General features: G+C 46.6%; 1 protein-coding gene across 1 annotated transcript in view; it reads left to right on the forward strand.

Moving 5' to 3' along the window:
• IGSF9B (immunoglobulin superfamily member 9B) overlaps positions 1 to 18210 on the forward strand; it is a 137049-nt gene that overhangs the window by 105531 nt on the left and 13308 nt on the right. The window contains exons 18-20 of the mRNA XM_084807237.1: positions 944 to 1105; positions 2966 to 3011; positions 3851 to 5482. Of these exons, the coding sequence (XP_084663363.1) occupies positions 944 to 1105; positions 2966 to 3011; positions 3851 to 5482 (1840 nt within the window). The remainder of the gene's footprint in view (positions 1 to 943; positions 1106 to 2965; positions 3012 to 3850; positions 5483 to 18210) is intronic.

Genomic DNA, 18210 nt, shown 5'->3' on the forward strand with positions numbered 1-18210 from the left:
TGAATGGTCACTGTGTGTATTTTGCATTCACTTAAGCTCTAACTTTATTGTCACAGACTAAATTATCTTGCATTTTATTTCCATCTGCTTTTGGCATTTGTACTTTCCCCCCCTACAGTGTAACTTAAGCTTATTACCCCCTCCCACCACACACACACACACACACACACACACACACACAGTCTGTCTGTCTGTCTGTCTGTCTTTCTTTCTTTCTTTCTTTCTTTCTTTCTTTCTTTCTTCGAGTTTTTTTAAATCCTCCAGATCTCTTAAGGGAGGGTCTGTAACTCGGTGCACATGCTTTGCATGCAGAAGGTTCCAGGTTCAATCCCCAGCATCTTTAGGTAGGACAAGGAATCCTGCCTGAAACCTTGGAGAGTCACTGCTGGTCAGTGTCAACATGGTCTGGCTCAGTATAAGGCAGATTTCTGTGTTCCTAAAGAGAGAGAAACCGTGCGTGTGTGTGTGTGTGTGTGTGATTATCTTGAGATACAGAGAGAGGGGTGGTTCTGGCCCCACCTATTTCTGGTTCACAGCCCCCAAGGGACTACCTCTGAGGGTATGCAGCCCTTAATGGAATGTTACATATCTACATATCTACGCACACATACAGAGAGTGTGCTGAGAATAACAGAGAATAACACTTCATGCATCTGATGAAGTGGACTCTAGTTCATGAATGTTTATGCCATAATAAAGTTGCCACAACACTCATTCTTGTTTTGTCACACCGAGAATTGTTTGAAGTTGTGAATATTGTCCAATGTCATATAAAATCCTTCAAAAGTAGTACAGCATGGCAACATTGGTCATTTTCACATGAAACCTCCTCAGATGAGGATTTACTCTAGCTGAAGTGGCAGTTTCCCTCCAGCGCTTGTGTCAAAGCACAAACACTTACAGCCGCATCCTAACAGGTCCTCCTGTTCTCTGTTTCTCCAAGACATATTTCCACAGCCAGACCTGACAGATGAGGGCTTGGCCCGGCCTGTGCTGGCGGGGATAGTTGCCACCATTTGCTTCCTCGCTGCTGCCATCCTGTTCAGCACTCTGGCTGCCTGCTTTGTCAACAAGCAACGGAAACGGAAACTCAAGCGCAAAAAAGGTGAGCCCATCTTGGCCAGTTTGGGTAATAACCTTTTTGGGATGAAGATGGGCAGACCATCTAAAGTATGATGGAATACTTATAGAATCATAGGATAGTAGGGTGGAAGGGGCCTACAAACCCATCGAGTCCAACCCCCTGCTCAATGCAGGAATCCAAGTCAGAGCATCCCTGACAGATGGCTGTCCAGCCTCATCTTGAATGCCTCCAGTGTGGGAGAGCCCACCACCTCCCTAGGTAATTGGTTCCATGGTCGCATTGCTCTAACAGTCAGGAAGCTTTTCCTGGTGTTCAGCCGGAATCTGGCTTCCTGTAACTTGAGCCCATTATTCTGTGTCCTGCACTGGGATGATGGAAAAGAGATCCTGGCCTTCCTCTCTGTGACAACCTTTCAAGTACTTGAAGAGTGCTATCATATCTCCCCTTAGTCTTCTCTTCTCAAGGCTAAACATGCCCAGTTCTTTCAGTCTCTCTTCATAGGGCTTTGTTTCCAGTCTCTTGATCATTTTCGTTGCCCTCCCCTGAACCCTCTCCAGTTTGTCTGCATCCTTCTTAAAATGTGGTGCCCAGAACTGGACGCAGTACTCCAGTGAATTGATATGAATTGTTGTGTGTGCATGTCAAAAAAGTGTATCTTAGGAACTGTAGTATGGCAGCATGCTATGGGCCATGGCATGTGTCACTACATAGTGTCCCCCTCTCTGGCTGTTTTCATATGCCCTACTATTTGCCCTAGAATTGGTATAGAGCTGCTGGAGCAGGTCAGAGAGGCTGCAGTGAGAGCAGCTTGGGTGTGAGTAGCACGAGCAGGAGCTATGGAAGAGGCACCTCCATCTGCCAAAGCCCAGATCTCCTCCTTGCCTGCCAGTTGCCCCAGGCTATGCCATTCCGCTACCAACCTCCTCCTCCTTGGATTCTCTTTCTAGTATCCCCTCATCGTGCCCACCATCATCACCCAGATTTAAAATAAATCAAACAAGAAGAAGAAAAAAAACCCCTCTGTTGGTTACTCGAGAGAAATAACCTCAGTTGACTAGTTGGATACAGAAAGGATACAGCCAAGCCATGAGTGAAAAAGAAATGTTGAGCAAGGGCTGGATACTAACCTACATGATTATTTTCTTCAGACATTATTAGTTTGTTGATAGAAATCAAATCCAAACTTTTGCACTGATTGGTTTGGGAAACAGTAACTAAAAGGTTAAAGAGACATCATTCCACAAGAATCAGCATTGCAAATGGGATGTTTACATTTACATCAGAAAGTAAAGGGTTCAACCAACCAACATCAGGACATGCACAGAAATGGTGGGATTTAGATGCTTAGTCATGCAGAGCCATGAAGGTGCAGAACATAGCTATAAACTTGGATTTCAATAACAAAAATGCTAATGTTCGTTAGATAGCCATCCATGCCACATATGGACATTATGAATATAATAGATTCTACTAATGAGCTGCTTAATTTTGAGTTTCAGTGGCATCCCTTGGAGCATCTAGACAGGATGGCAGGAGATCTGCAACTGCATGTCCTGTATTTTTTTAAAGGGCTAAATGCAACTGTGGGGTATTGAAATCAGGCCATAGTGCCATATGTGTGTATGTTGATCTTTCCCTCCCTATGCCTTTTTTCTGATCCTAATTACCCTCATAGAATACGTGTAACAGTACATTTTGCTCCACGGGTCAAATGGCAGCTCCAGAGGTACATTTGGAATGGGAAACTGGCGTGACATGGATCCATTGAGGATCTTCCTGTCTCATGCCTCATTTGATATAGAAAATACAGTGCCTCATTCAATGTTGTCCTTGCATCCTTTTAGTGATCTCTTCCCTCTCCCCTTTTTTATTCTTTTACAGACCCTCCTCTCTCAATAACCCACTGCAGGAAGAGTCTCGAGTCTCCGTAAGTATCTCTGCATTATAGGTGCCACCCAAGCCATCATTAGAGGACTCTACCACATTATTTTGTTGAATGAGTATTTAGCTACACTATTTGCTCTTCCTTGCCCCAACAATGAATACCATTGGGGGAATAGCTCCTTCCTATTTCAGGGGAGCTCCCTTTCACTCAATCATTTTTTAAACAGTTTTCTACCAGTGTTATGCAGACTCAGGATGCTATTAATACAAAGGGATCACACATTGGGTTGGTTCACACATAACAGCAAGCCACAATAAAATAATAATAATAATGACAACAACAACAACAACATTCTAGGTTGTGAATGAGGTAGAATATTAACACACTGCTGGCCAATCACTCCTGCACAAGTGGAAGCAGCTAAACAACCGATGGACCTTCCAACCCTGGGTTATTTTCTGTGATGTGCAAACCAAAAACTCTGGCTTGTCTCTTCCCTAACAAGCCAGAGTTCCTGTTTTGCATGTCATGGCAAATGGCAAACAACCCAGGCATGGAGCATCCATGGGTTGTTTTAACTGCTCCAGCTCACAGCGGGGGCAATCTTGTTCATGACAATCTGCATATTTTTTAAAATGTGAATTGCTGTTATGTGTAAACCAGGTAATTGTTTAGGCTGTTTTGACTTTGTAACAAAAAACAATATTTTTTTTAAAACCTTATTTTTTCCAGAGGCTTGCTTGTTCTTTTTACTAGCAGTTAAAGCTTTCTGATTTTTTGTGCCCAGCCAGCTTCTGTTTCAGCTGTGGTGCTAAGGAAATTTCAGGTGGCAGGCTCCCTCTTTATGACCCATTCATCTTTCTTTCATTCCTGTGGTCCAGGTTGTCCTCTGGCAAGGTGAGTCCTGAGAGCATCCGCACACTTCGGCCCCTTTCTGAATCCTCCGATGACCAAGGTCCACCTGGCAAGCGGATGTTGAGCCCCAGCAAGGAGAAGGAGCTGTCCCTTTATAAGAAGACCAAGCGGGCCATCAGCAGCAAGAAATACAGTGTTTCCAAGGCTGAGGCGGAAGCCGAGGCAACCACCCCCATTGAACTCATCAGCCGTGGGCCGGATGGCCGCTTTGTAATGGACCCTTCAGAGATGGAGCCCTCGCTCAAGACTCGCCGGATAGAGGGCTTCCCCTTTGTGGAGGAGACTGACATGTACCCAGAGTTCCGCCAGTCAGATGAAGAAAACGATGACCCTGTGATGCCTGCCTCTGTGGCAGCCCTCAAGTCCCAACTGACACCTCTTTCCTCCAGCCAGGAGTCTTACCTTCAGCCACCAGCATACAGTCCCAGATTCCATCGAGGCCTGGAAGGGACAGGTGCCCTGGAAAGCCGCCTCCAAGCCACTGGTCAGGCCAGGCCTGCAGCCCCCAGGCCATTCCACCATGGCCCATATTATGGTTACCTCAGCAGCAGCAGCCCCGGGGAGATGGACCCACCGCCTTTCTACATGCCAGAGGTCAGCCCTCTCAGTTCTGTCATGTCCTCCCCTCCTCTGCACCCTGAAGGGCCCTTTGGCCATCCTACCATCCCCGAGGAGAATGGAGAGAATGCTTCCAACAGCACACTGCCTCTGACCCAGACTCCAACAGGGGGCCGGTCCCCTGAACCATGGGGCAGGGCTGAGTTCCCTTTCAGCGGCCTGGAGTCTTCACCCATTATGTTTCCTCACCAGCTCCACCAGTGCGAAATGGCTGAGAGCATGCAGCCAAAGGCCAGTCTTCCTAGGGGCCCACCACCTTCCTCCCTCCAGGTCCCTGCATCCTACCCTGGCATTCTGGCCCTGGAGGCACCAAAGAGTTGGACTGGCAAGTCACCAAGCAGGAGCCAACCTTCTGTGCCCACCGCCACCAAATGGCAGGACAAACCTATGCAACCAATGGCGAGTCAAGGGCAGCTAAGACATACCAGTCAAGGCATGGGCATACCTGTGTTGCCTTACCATGGGCCGTCCGAGTCAGTCAGCCACAGTGGCACAAGCACATTCGGCCTGGACACCAGGTGGTACGACCCCCAACCTAGACCTCGGCCCAGCCCTCGGCAAATCAGGAGGGCTGAGCCCAGTTTACATCAGGTGGTGCTACAACCTTCGAGGCTTTCCCCCCTGACCCAAAGCCCCCTCAGCTCCCGTACCAGCTCCCCAGAGCTGACAGCACGTGCCAGACCGCGACCAGGCCTCATCCAGCAGGCGGAGATGTCCGAGATCACTCTGCAACCTCCGGCGGCGGTCAGCTTCTCCCGCAAGTCCACTCCATCAACAGGATCTCCTGCCCAGAGTAGCCGGGGAGGGAGCCCCAGCTTCCGACCTGCCATGGCCTTCACCTCTTTGGCCACTAGCTACCCCCCTTCTCAGTGCCCCTCCCTGCCTGTGGAGCCCATGGACGTCTTTGGACAAATTCCCTCACCGAGGAGGTCTGGGGAGGAGATTCTTAGGCCAGAGCCAACACCGACAACAAGTTCAGGGTAAGTGTTTGTGTGGAAATTGCCTGCTTCCCTTTTACCCAGCCCTCTTTTCCCTCCCCACCTCACCTGCTCCCATCCCTTCCCACAAGTTCTTCCCCTGTCACCATCAACTGAATCCTTAGGGTTTGTCTAGGCACACTGCAGCATCCTTTTTGGAGATGACCTCCAGTTGCCATTTCTAGGCTTTCCCCCCCTCTCAGTCAAGTTTGTATTGCTGGGCCACCCCCTGCCAATGTGTCACTGCTCACCTCAGTAGGTTAGATCAACGGAGTGCCTTACCTTTGGGATGGACTGTGATTGTGTGTTGTTCGTTAGCAGAAGGGTCCGCTTTTACCCCTCACAAGAAATAAAAATCGAGGCTTGCTTTTGGTTTGGGAGTTGTGTGCGGGGATGAACAAAGAGGGTCCAATTGTCTACAAATTACAGGTTCAGGTGGGTTTTTTGTGCTGGGTAAATGAACCCAGAAATTACCAGTATTTTCCTCTTCTAGTTCCTGGCTGTTTACTTTCCTTGGACATTAAGGCCTTGAGGCTGCTCTTTGCCTTCTTCACCTCCTTTCTCCCCTGAGAGTGTTTGTCATCCACCATGAATGAAACATGGCCACACAAGCTGCCTTTTTCCACATCATCTCCAAAAGGGGTGCTGCAGCCCCCCAAGACTTGGGCATGGCAAGAGAACAAGACATTAGCCACATGACCAACTTGTAAGGAGAGGACAAAAAACAAAATCCACCCCAAACACACAGAAGTCAAATCAGGAAGCGGCCAGCATTCTCGGATCCTGTCCATGAAAGAGATTGCAGCTGGCCTTTTCTCCAGAAGCTGGTTTTCCAGGTACCAGGGTTGCACCAGGCAAAGCGTCTCTTTCTTTCTGTCTCTTCCTTCTTTCCCCCACACCTCTGCCGTTCACAGCACCTGTAGGCGTGTTTTCTCCTTCCATCCTTTTGTCTTTGTTGAAACAATTTTTTTGTTCTCCATGTAGTTGAGCTTGGCCCCTCCCTCTTTTGATCCCTGACCCTGTGGAAATGAGTGATTATTGGCTTGAGGCAAACACGTGTAGCTCAGCAAGTGATTAATGGCTTGATGTAAACACGTGTAGATCAATTTGGATCAAGAAGAGGGGGAGTGAATTGATAGGGTGGGGTGTTAGAATGTGTGGTCAGCCTGATATGTGAGCAAGTGCTGGTTACTGCTGCTAGGGTCGCTGTAGAAAAAGCTGCAACATTTGAGTGTAGCATGGAAGGCTAGCTTTCACCCCCTTGCAATGCCCCCTTGCATTTCACCTACACTCTCTGGTACCTGGAAGCTCTTAATGCTTTAGAAACCCATTCAGCATGATTATTGGTTGCTGCTTTCAGGAGATTGGACCCATGGGACAAGAGAGATGTATTTGCACTAAAAGGCTGAGAAACCATAACTACTAAAAAAATGAAAGCAACCTTGATTACCTAGATAACCTGCAACCTAATGGATCCAAGGCACGCTAAAAAAGCCCATGTATGGAGAAATCCTGGGACTCTCAAGAGGGCATGCTTACACGATACAAAATATCAATTTTCCTAACACTTCAGCTGCCATGGCTTCCCCCAAAGATCCACGGGAATTGTAGTTTTTTAAAATGCGGAATACTTTCTGTTAGAGATCCTTACCCTGCCCCCACCCTTTCACAAGTGGCTCCAGACATCTTAGGGCCCCAGGCTGAAAATCCAACTGGCCCCTACCCTGGTGATAAAAATGTCGTAATAAACTCGAATAATTGACCATTTGCTGCCCTTTAATGGTACTGCAAAACATGCGTCCCCTTGCTTAATGATGGAGCTGGCCTTACCCTCCTCAAGGAACTACAATTTCCAGGATTCCCTGGGAAGAGGAAATGAGTATTGAACTAGTTTAAGTCTGTAGTGTAGATATGCCCTTGGTGATAGCACCCTGTTGTCTGTGCTTTGAAGCCGTGCCTTCTATACGCTCTAGTCATCCTTTCTTTTGTTTCTGTTTCTTTCCCCCTTTCTTTTTTCCAGCATTGTTTGTTTGTTTTTGTGTTTTGATTTCTTTCCCCTCACTCTTCCTTTGGATTTTTTTTTTTCCTTTTGACTTGCTGATGTCTTGTGGAGCTTGGCTCCTTGAGGGTGTTGATAACTGCTTTGTTTTTGATTAATCTCAGCTATCTGGGCAGTGTTGTCAAGACAAGCTACTCCTCAGCTCAATAGGTAAGGGTGATCAATGTCTGAAAGGATGGTGCTGGGCTGTGGGGCGTGGTTGGGGAGAGGGGCATGGGAGGGGATACCAAAGGGGCTTTTTCCAATAACATATATATATATATTTTTCCTTTAAAGGGGAATAAGGTATTGCAAAATCCAGGACAAACCTTTGCACATTTAGGCGCTGTGGCTTTTGGGTTTCCCCATTCTTCAATACATTTCCCTTTTGTCCATGCAGAAATGTATTTCTGTATAGACACAAATGAAAATATTTGATGCAGCGGTAACTATTGCAGGAATAGTCAAGGAGATGGGTGTCAACTGGAGAGGGCAATGGTGTAGCTAAGCATTGTTAGGTTATGAGTTCCAATACTAATGTTATTATTTACTTATTACATTTATATACCACTGCTCTTGGAAGCTTAAAATATAAAATAAAGGGTTACAGTCTACTAGAACTTCTCCCCAAAGCAAAAGGAATAGGGAGAGAAGATGAAAATAAGACATTTCGGGTACCATGTCATAGACAATGCTTACATAACATTCGGGTGGAATGGCTGCTGATGGAGGCAGTTATGGAACAGGAGTCCCTGCTGGGCTGATGGGGGAAGACTTGCTCTCTCACCTTTCTTTCTGAAGCAACCAGGTGGGAGGGCCAGAGATGGAGACATTTCTGGGCTGGAAGTAGCCAACTTTTGCCCTGGATTTGCAGGATATTTCTTGAGACATCCCTTCCTTCGGTACTAGATTTCTCCTGGATGGAGTCTGTTTCTATAGTATCTTTAGGGTGAGCAATTGCCTTAGCAGCTGCATTTACCACAAAACAGGGGAACAGAATAGTATAAATTATTTTCTTGCCAGATTTATCCATCATGTGTTATAAATCTTGTAAAGCATTGTGAAATTTTGTAAGTACGGCAGTATAGAAATCTTTTAAATGCATACCCTATTCCTCCTATACAATAATAAAAATAAGGCTAAAATAAATTTTTGTTCATGTATGACATGTTTAGAAGAGGAGAAATCTAGCCAAAATTAGATATATAATACTATAACTTTTTAATTCCATCATATCACCAGTTAACTTAAGAAGGATGTCCCTTTCTCTCTCTCATTCAGAGCCAAACTACACATTATGTTAAATACATAGCTAGTAGCTGTTTCTAAACCCTATACCAACATGGTGGTGGTGGATTTCCAGTAAATTCTTGGTAGGGGAGGAAAGTATTAAATCTTCCTTCCCCACAGAGGGGTGGGGGATAAAAATCAGACCACCACCTCCCAACTGTAAAAAAGAAAAAGAAAGAAAAGATATAGCTTGGCTCTCATACTTACAGTTTCATATGCAGTGTGTGTGAGAGAGTGTTTTTAAATAGCAGCTGTGGGAGAATCCTCATCCAGACTGAGACCATGACATGGTGAAGGGGGGTTCACCCTTTCCCTCTTGTGCCACATTTCTGAGAAAAATAAGGCCCCCAAATGCTATTTGCCCCAGAGATGCTTCATTAATGGACTCCCTTAGCAGTTTCTGGAGTAATTTTTATCTGGACCGTGATATGAGGGGAAAGGATTAACTCCCTTCTCCACCTGTGCCATCTGGATCAGGGCCCTCTCACAGTTGCTATTAAAACACACATTCACACATATGCAAATGCGAAGATCTGTTTAATGTAACTTGTAGTTTGGCCCTCACACATGCATTCTTTTAGGGCTTCTTTCACACATACACTTCCAGCTCTGTCCGGGCTCAGAAATCCAGACCACCCTTGTCCGCTTTTCTTGATGAGCAGTTTCACTTGAGGATTCTGTATCAATCTCTCTCCATTTCTGGTACAAACTGAACCCTATTTCTCAAAGTCCCTTGTGCCTGCACTGCAACTTGTGAGGTATTGAGGGGGGAAAGCAGGTGGGGGAAGGCCTCATTCCTCTCTAAATGCTGGCCCTCAGTACTGCTGTTTGACTTTTGCCACACTCCAGCCTTCCACGTCAGAAGGAGAAGGGGGAGCTGAGTGCTCAGGAGAAGGGGAGGCTGAGAGCTTCCCTCTTTCTCCGTTGTGACTGCATTGTCACTGTGAGGTACCAAGGAAAAGCAGGCAGGAGTAACAATGCTGAGAAAAATAGAGGCCTCATGAAACCCTTTGGGGACCCTACTGGTAACACCTTCATTGCTCTCAGTATCTTGGCTATCAACAAAATGGTATTTGTGGGCTTCAGTTGCATCTGGATGCCATTTGGTGACTTCTGAAGCGATACAGAGTCTGGGCCAACAAATTGTCTTCTCTTCAGCCTGCTCCTTCTTTGCCCAGGAGAGGGGATGGAAAGGAAGCCTTCCTGCCCCTTTGAACTGAGGGTGGCTTGTTCCCTCATGGGTTGGTGGATGGGAGAGAAGAAAGCCTTCGTGGAACTCATGGCTAATGCTTCAGAAGCGTGATGCCTTTTCCACCTCAATGGAATGTGGTGGGGAAGGAGAGAATAAATGGTAGCCGGCTTGTTCCCTTAAAGCTGGCTTGCTTTAATGGGAGACAAAGAAAGCCTTCTTGGGATGTGGTTTGTGCATCAGGAATTGGCTTGTTCCCTGGCATAGGGAAGGGGGCAGCGGGGGGGGGGGAGCCACCTGGGTGCTCTCCATCACCCCCCCAGTTGACTGTGGATAGTTGCTCACTCAAGCTGTTGCTTAGCAACGTGATGCCTGGGTCTCTCTCTGTGTGTAATGGAATCTTCAGAAGGGAGTGAGTATGAAACATCCTTCCTCTCTTCATCTAGAATAGGAACAGCCAACTGGTGCCCCAAGGCTGATGCTGAGGGTCGACATCATTGGGCACCTACCAAGGCCCCACTGCTGCTGATCCCTGGAGCTCCCTGTCCTTGCTTTTCCTCTTTCTTGCTGTCAGTGCCTATTCAGTTGTTCTCTCAAAGCAAGTGAGAAGCAACAGGCACGAGCATAGGAAGCCACAGCCTCTGCTTGCCTTGCATTCTCCCTCTGGGCAGCTCTGCAGGTTGGCCTCAAAGTGGGAGAGGTGAAGTGAATGAGCGGCGGAAGCAGCAGTGAAGAGGAGGTGGGCCAACAACTTGTGAAAGACCCCACTGACAGCATTTTGCCTGCCTGTGTCCACACAACCCTGGAACCAGCATTGTGATGTCCCACGGGCGTCTGACACTGAGTAACTCCTCATTCCTGAACCACCCCCACCACCCACCGACTAGGCTGACATGGGAGAAAATGGCTGAGATAAAAAGACACAGGCAAAGGGTTCTTTGTCACAATGTGTGCACCAGCTCAGTGTGAGTAGCAACAAAGGGCTTTGTCAGAGTTCTCTCCTTGTGTATCTCAGCTTCTGGCTGTCATGCATGAGGCAAAACACAGTTAAATAAGAGTGAGCGACTGAACTGGTGGGGTTTGTGTTTGCGTTTGTGTGGGGCTGGCCCTTCAAATCTTGCTCAGGTGATGTTCCAACCCCAGCCAAAATGGGGAGGGGGGGAGAGAGAAAGAGAAGTAAGGTCCCAGAAAGAAGTCCAGGGAAGCAAAAAAAAAAAAGTCAGTGAGATACAGGGGGCTAGTTCCTCAGTTAACAGCACCTGGGACTGCAGTTTGCATAGTCACCAGCACAGGTAAATAATGGGTTGGTACTTTGGCTGAGAGAGAGAGAGAGAGAGAGAGAGATCTGGAAAATCTTAGGCCTAGTTCACACAATGAGCAAGTGGAATGGTAGCATTGTCCCTGGATTCTTCAGACCGCACGTGGACATCATGTGATTTTATTCTTTTAACTTGGGAAAAGCATCCAACCTCCTTGCATAGAGAAAACCCAGATGACAGGAGGAAAATGTTCTAGCCACACCTTCTCCCTTATAGAGAGATCTGTCTGTGAAGGAATCCCCCTTGGCTGTTGTTTGAAGTGATACAGTCTTGGAACAGCTTGCCACCTCATCTGCAGCTTGTGTGAACTAGTCCGTGGGGAAATTGCTAATTGTTTCCAGAGAAATCCTTTAGTGGCTCTACAGGGGGGCAGTGATGGGTTTTAATGATGTCATCAAGCTCATGCATACTTTGGGCTTGGAGGCATGAGTTTCAGTATGGAGTATTACAACTCCCTCCACAAATTCTTCTTCAACACAGATTTGACCACCGACCCAGCTATGCCGCATGCCAGACATCTGGTTGTGTGTGTGTGTGGGTGGGGGACCTCCCTCCATTGCTAGGTATTTAAAAGATTTGTGCCCCAGGTCCATAGGACACTAATCTGTATAAATTGTACCTATGATAATTTATATATATGTATATATATGCAAATTTAGAAAATTATTAGGATTTATTTAAATTTCACAGAAGACAGTACCTGCCAATTTCCCATCCAAATCACACCAAATTAAATACATTCTTTAATTTGCACCCTGCCCCCAGATCGTCCTAAATAAGTAATTCCTCTTCAGTTACAATTAATGTGAAATAGCTGTGGACAGGTGTGAAAAAGTGTACAAAAAAGAGTGGCTGGCAAGTTTTTTTTCATGATCCCTTTCACACACCCACATTCAATTAAGCTTAGAAAAAAGCTTCCACTGGCACCAATTGATGTTTATTCCCCCACTCCCCTAGGCATAATTGTCATACAATATGTGAAATGTTACATACTAAGATAAATTATGTAAATACTTATGTAAATACTTTCATAATTATTTGTGTATTTTTCTGCATGACAAAAAAAAAATTCACATCCGTCTGTGAGCGGACGACAGAACCTAAGGTGCCTTACAATCCGCGAAACACAGACAGAGCGTACTTTACACAGCCCGTACATTGCTAGGCCCATGTCCCACATATCCTCCTGCAGTACCTTAACTGGAGGTGAGGTATAGAGCGCTGCCTTTTATAAAGACCTAATTGTGCAAATGGGAGGCAGTCCCAAACCATCTAAAGATCAAAAACAGTGCTTTGAATTTGTGCTCGGAAACAGTTCAGCAGCCAATTATTTTTATTTCTGTCCTGGCTTTCAGGACAAGCCATTACAAACTCTCTAAGGAAAACTGAAGATGATATCAGCTGATGTGATGCTATTGAAACAGCAAGCTCAGCCAGTACCTGAGCTGCCACATTCCGCACCAACTGAAGTGTCCAAACACACTCTTCAGAATGCATTGTAGTACTCTAATCTCATTTACCCACATGTGTTTCATGTTTAATCTCTGCAGCATCATGGTAACATCATGTGTGAATGAGCCTTCACAGATCAAATATTACAGACAGAGCTTTCACATCCACTCAAAGGCAGTGCCATTCAACGGAGCCTATTGGCTCACACATCCAGCTGCCACTAATTAAATGATGTGCAGGCGTGTATGAACTGGCCTTATAAGATTTAGAGCAGCCTTCTCCAAACTGGTGCCCTTCAGATGTTTTGGACTACATTTCCCAGTATTCCTGACCATTGGCTGGGGCTGATGGGAGTTGAAGTCAAAGACATCTGGAGGGCACTAGGTTGTGGAAGGATGATTTAGAGCAATAGCAGTTGATGCTTAGGATGACAACATGGCATGGCCATCCACCATTCCAGTGGCATTTCATGAATTGGTGCAGTTGGATATGTAGTTGGGATCTGGGCAACTAGGCTGCATTTCACAAGGCCCTTTTATTTTAGAGCAAGTTTGTAACTTGTGGGATTTTCTAAAGTAAGGCCTGGCTTGCATATGCAGTGAACTGAGGTGGTACAATTGTTTGTATCACTTCGGATTGTAGGTGAGGAAAACTGCTATATTTAGGGATGTCAGAGAATCCCGCCACGGATCTTGGGGAGGCCGAATGCCAGCGCATTCGGCCCCCCGAAATCGGTGGCGGAACGGTCTGCCCTCCCCGCCCCCCCAGGACGAGACTTACCTGGGGCGGATCTTCCTGGCGGCAGCGGCTCCGGCAGCGGGGCAGCGGCTGCAGCGGCCGGTCTTCCAAATAGCGGTCTGCTACGCTATTTGCGTTCCCCTTATTTTCTCCGTCTTGGTCTACGTAAATCTTGACGTAGACTAAGATGTGCCAAAATAAGGAATTGCAAATAATTGCAAAATAAGGAATTGCAAAATAAGGAATGCAAATGGCGGCGGCTGTGGCCGCCGCCATTTGCATACATGTGTTGTTGTTTTTTTAAGTCTGCTGTGATAGCCTATGTAAACATTTACATAGCCTATCATGGCTGACTGCAGGGACGCATTTGCATCCCTGCTAGCCAGCGGCCGGATGTCCAGCTGCCGGCGGAGCCGGCCAGCAGCTCCGCAGAATTCCTGCAGAGCACAGCCGGCCGGCCAGGATTCTGGGGGGGGGGAGGACCGGAGCGCCTCCCCCCCCGTCCAGGATTCTCGGGGGAGGGACGGAGTGCCTCCCCCCCACCATCAACATAATCCGCGAAAGGTAAGTGCCTTTCGTACATCCCTAGTTAGAGGTCTGGCGTAGCTCTCTCCCCGCTATTCTGATTTTCTGCTTGGAGGGAGTTTTTACACATAAGAAAAAAGCATTAAAAAAAGAGATGGTACCTCACCTTCATTCCAAAGTGGTACATCCAATTGGGAAGGGTCCATAGCTCAATGAAAGAGCACATGCTTTGCTTGTGGAAGTGCTTGGTTCAATCCCAGGCATTTCCAGGTAGGGCTGGAAAAGACTGACTGAAACCCTGGAGAGCTGCTGCCAGTCATTGCAGGAGACAGCATTGAGCTGAATGGACCAGGGGTCTGACTTGGTAGAAGGCAGCTGCCTAACTTCCACCATGGGGCTCTCCCACCTCATTTCTGCCTAATTCTGCTGAATGTGTATGTCCAGCCGAAGGGCCAAGCTACACCTTATGTTAAATGCATAGTTTACTAATGCATTAAAAAAAATTATGAAAAGCAGCCACTGACTAGCCTGATGAAGATTGGGTCCATGGTGCAGAAGGAAGGCTGGGGTAGCCCTTTCCCCTATGCCACATCCCAGTGGGAATCCTCCCCTCAACCCACCCTGCCAACTGCTATTTGCCCCACTAATGGCAGCATCCCTTCTGGGTGGAATAGAAGTGTCCCAATGAAAATAAATCATCCCCTGACAACAGCACAAGGGAAAAGTTACCCCCACTCCGTAGTGCAGTCTGGAGCTCTGATCCTCCTCACTGACTCCCCTGCTATTTCCTAGAAAAAGAGAGAGAGAAAAAAGAGAGAGACATGTGAAATGTGATCCCACATTTCTCCTATCATCTAGTTTAGCCCTAGGAGGCCATTGAAATATGTCTGTTTTTGAAACCGTAAATGCAGGACGTATGGCAGGTCTGTGTGTCCTGTGAGTATGACCCATTGAGAAAATTCTGGACCACAAGCCTTCTATGGCAGCCTGACAAGAGTGTGATGACAGCTCTTGTTCTTGCGGGTCTTCTAAGTGGACAGCAAAAAAGGGCCGCCATAAATGGCTGGTGGGCTGTGTTTGCCTCCAAAGGGCTGCAAGCTGTGCAGGCCCTGATTTATAGCTTGTAATGTTGATGTACTAGTAGGCTGTCCTTAAACAAGAGGGGCTGGGTAGCTTTATTGTACATGAAAGCCAGTAAAGTGAAAAACAGCTGTATACTCTGGGTTGCTTTTTGTTTTTGTTTTAACTGGCCCCATAAAGAACAGAACCAAGTGATTGCTTTACGATTTGGGATTGTAAAGTTGTCAGTGGGTGAAGGGTGGTGGTCGCTTTATGACCAGGCCACTAAGAATCACCCCCACCCCCTGTTGTATGGAGCTATAAAAATTGAAGAGGGACACAGTTTATGAGATTTGTGTATAGGCCTCAGAGCAACTTGTCAGTGTTGGAGGCATGAGCAGATTCCCTCTCTTCCAACAAGGGATGCAAGCAAATCTGTATGACTCTAGATGACTCTCTTTATGAAATGTAAAAAGTACCCCCCACCCATTGCATTCTTCCTAGAACTGGGAAAAGGATTTCAGTAGTAGGTCGTGCCTGGCAAGCTGATGCTTTTAAACTGCGGATGCCAGGTATTGAACCTGGAACCTTCTGTGTGCAAAGCATGTGCCCTATTGGTGACCTATGGCCTGGTTTGGTTTGTGTCATCATGACATTCATTTTAAACTTTTACTCAGACCTGTGTGTACAACACGCACGCACGCACGCACACGCACACTTCTGCACCTAGGCAATTCAACTTCGTTTTCTGTTTTTGCCTTTTAATTTGTAGTTCTGCGGTTTTCATCGTGGATTTGTTTTGTCTGTTCGTGTGCACTGCTTGGGATACCCTGCAGATGAAGGGTGGTTTATAGATTACAAAACAAAACAAAAACAAAAATTCTGCACCAGGAAAAGCTGGATTCCATGACCTGGCCAAATTATGCAAAGTTAACACAAGCTTGCATAATTCTCTTATGCATTCTGGTTTTGCTAGTAATGGGAAGCAACAAAAAGCTATGCAGGGAGCATTATTCTGCCCCCAACTACTGGAAATATTATTTGCCTCCCCCAGTCTGGCTTCTGGGAACTCAGTAGACATTGCTATTCTAAAGCCTATATTATCATCCATAAGGGATATAAACATTTTTCACCTTACAAGTGAAAGTTGTGATTCTCAGGAAGCCACATTCTGGGGCTAGTTCCACATTCTGTGCTTTATCTGTACAGAATCTTCGGATACACAAAGCCTGTTTATACCTAGGTTGCTGTGTCAGATAACCTGCAAGAGACCTTCTTTTCTTGCCATTAATCACACCACTGCAGTGGGAAACCCAAAAACCACAAAGCAAGTTGGTGAGCACTCACTGTATCTCACCACTGCATTCTGTCCTGCATGCTCTTCCCTTAACTGGGACGGGGCCTTTTGCTCATAGCCTTAGATGTGCCTAGGTGGGGCTGGCAAGGACTTGTATGTGCCCTGCACAGTGGTCACTCTGGTGTATTTCTTTGGAGTATGAGGACTCTTGTCTGTCTGTCTCTTTTTTGGAAGAAAACAGTTTTCCCCTTTAAAGGCTGTCCATGTGCCGGTCCTCTGCATGCATTTCACACTCGCTCTGGCTTGGAGAAGTTGTGAGTCCTCTTGTCTGAGTGCTTTTTCTCGTTTATTTTTTATCATTATTTCTTACGTTTTGCTTTCTTTCTATTTTCTCACATCATTGTTACTATTTCTCCTTCTCTTTCCTCCCCCACCTCTCCCCCCGTTCTTTTCCCCATTCCCCCTTCTACACCCTTTCCTATCAGCATGGTGAAAATCCGTTGTGTAGACCAGTTGTGCTGTACCTGCAAACCTGGTAAAGGGATGCCTTTCCCTGGTGTGTGCCCTGCTCTTTATCAGCTTCCCTGTTATCTCATTGCACTGCTGCTGGTGATGGTGGTGGAGCTGGCACGGCGTAGCAAAATGCTTGGGGTCGGGAAGGGAGCTGTCCTTGCCATTTCTCTAGCATCCTTCATTGGCTCAGCTTGCAAATTGCTATACAAGAGTACCACTCAACTATAGCTGCTTCCTGGAGTTTTGAGGTGGTTGTCTATCCTCTACAAAGGTGTCTCTATACTTTTAAAAGCTCCAAAATATGAGAGCCTCTGATCCAGTATGTAGAGCTTTCTCACTGAGATAATACCGTGCTCATTGCACCCTCCCAACATGATGCCTCATCCTATGGCAAAGGGCCTGCACATTTCCCTTACCTTTCTTCCTCTGTTGTGCCAACCTTCAGTCTGAAAGGAAGATGCACAGAAAGAATATCTCCTGGTTTCTGCCACTGCAAACTAATAGAGCTGCTCATTGTAGTCACCTTTTGTTGTCAGCATTGAAGAATACTGTGACAATTCCTCAGAGAGAATGGGCAAATCATGCATCTCTTCTAGGTGTTTTCTCTTCCTGTGTCTGGACGCACTGGAAGGGACCCACAGGAGCTATGACAAGCCATACTAGTTTTCTCTTGCTGTAGCCTAGTTATCACCTATGCTGAACGATTGTAAATGTGATGGCTTGGGTATAACATACTGTTTCGAAAAGTTCTGAGCCCCAAATCTACAGACTTTGGGTTCAGAGTTTATTTGTGATCTGGACACATGGCCTGTGTCAACATGCTACCAGGGGATGCGAATGATGTATAACTGAGAGGGGTGTGTATGTGTGTTTTTTGTTTTTGCAAAAAGATAAAATAATGGAGGATAAAACATAATGTTTATGTCAGGGGCGCCCTAGCGGCCTCGTTCAGTACACTCCAATAGCCAATTCAAGACACAGACGAAAGGATTCTTTTCAAGGCTTTAATCCTTTTACAACTTAATGACTCTTTCAGATGCTAATCACCAGTGACTAAGAAATGAACAGCAGAGTAGCTTTTGCTCCGGGTAGGCAGTTGGTCCCCGTTTGAAGGAGAGTCACTTGAAGACCCTGAACTTATGGGCTAGGGAGAGATCCTCCCTCTTTCCCTTGGGTCTACGGGACGCAGCTGTTGCTTGCGCGCCAAACGGGTGCTACGCCTCCTTTCCATGCCCTCCATCGCTCGTCGCTCCCTGCATCTGCGTCGAGCATCTAGCAAGCCCCTCTCCTGCACTTTCTCACTGCCAGGGT

Source organism: Heloderma suspectum, chromosome 6 (assembly GCF_057233095.1).
Source record: "Heloderma suspectum isolate Gila_16-S chromosome 6, 16-S_ref, whole genome shotgun sequence".
NCBI classification, from domain to species: Eukaryota; Metazoa; Chordata; class Lepidosauria; order Squamata; family Helodermatidae; genus Heloderma; species Heloderma suspectum.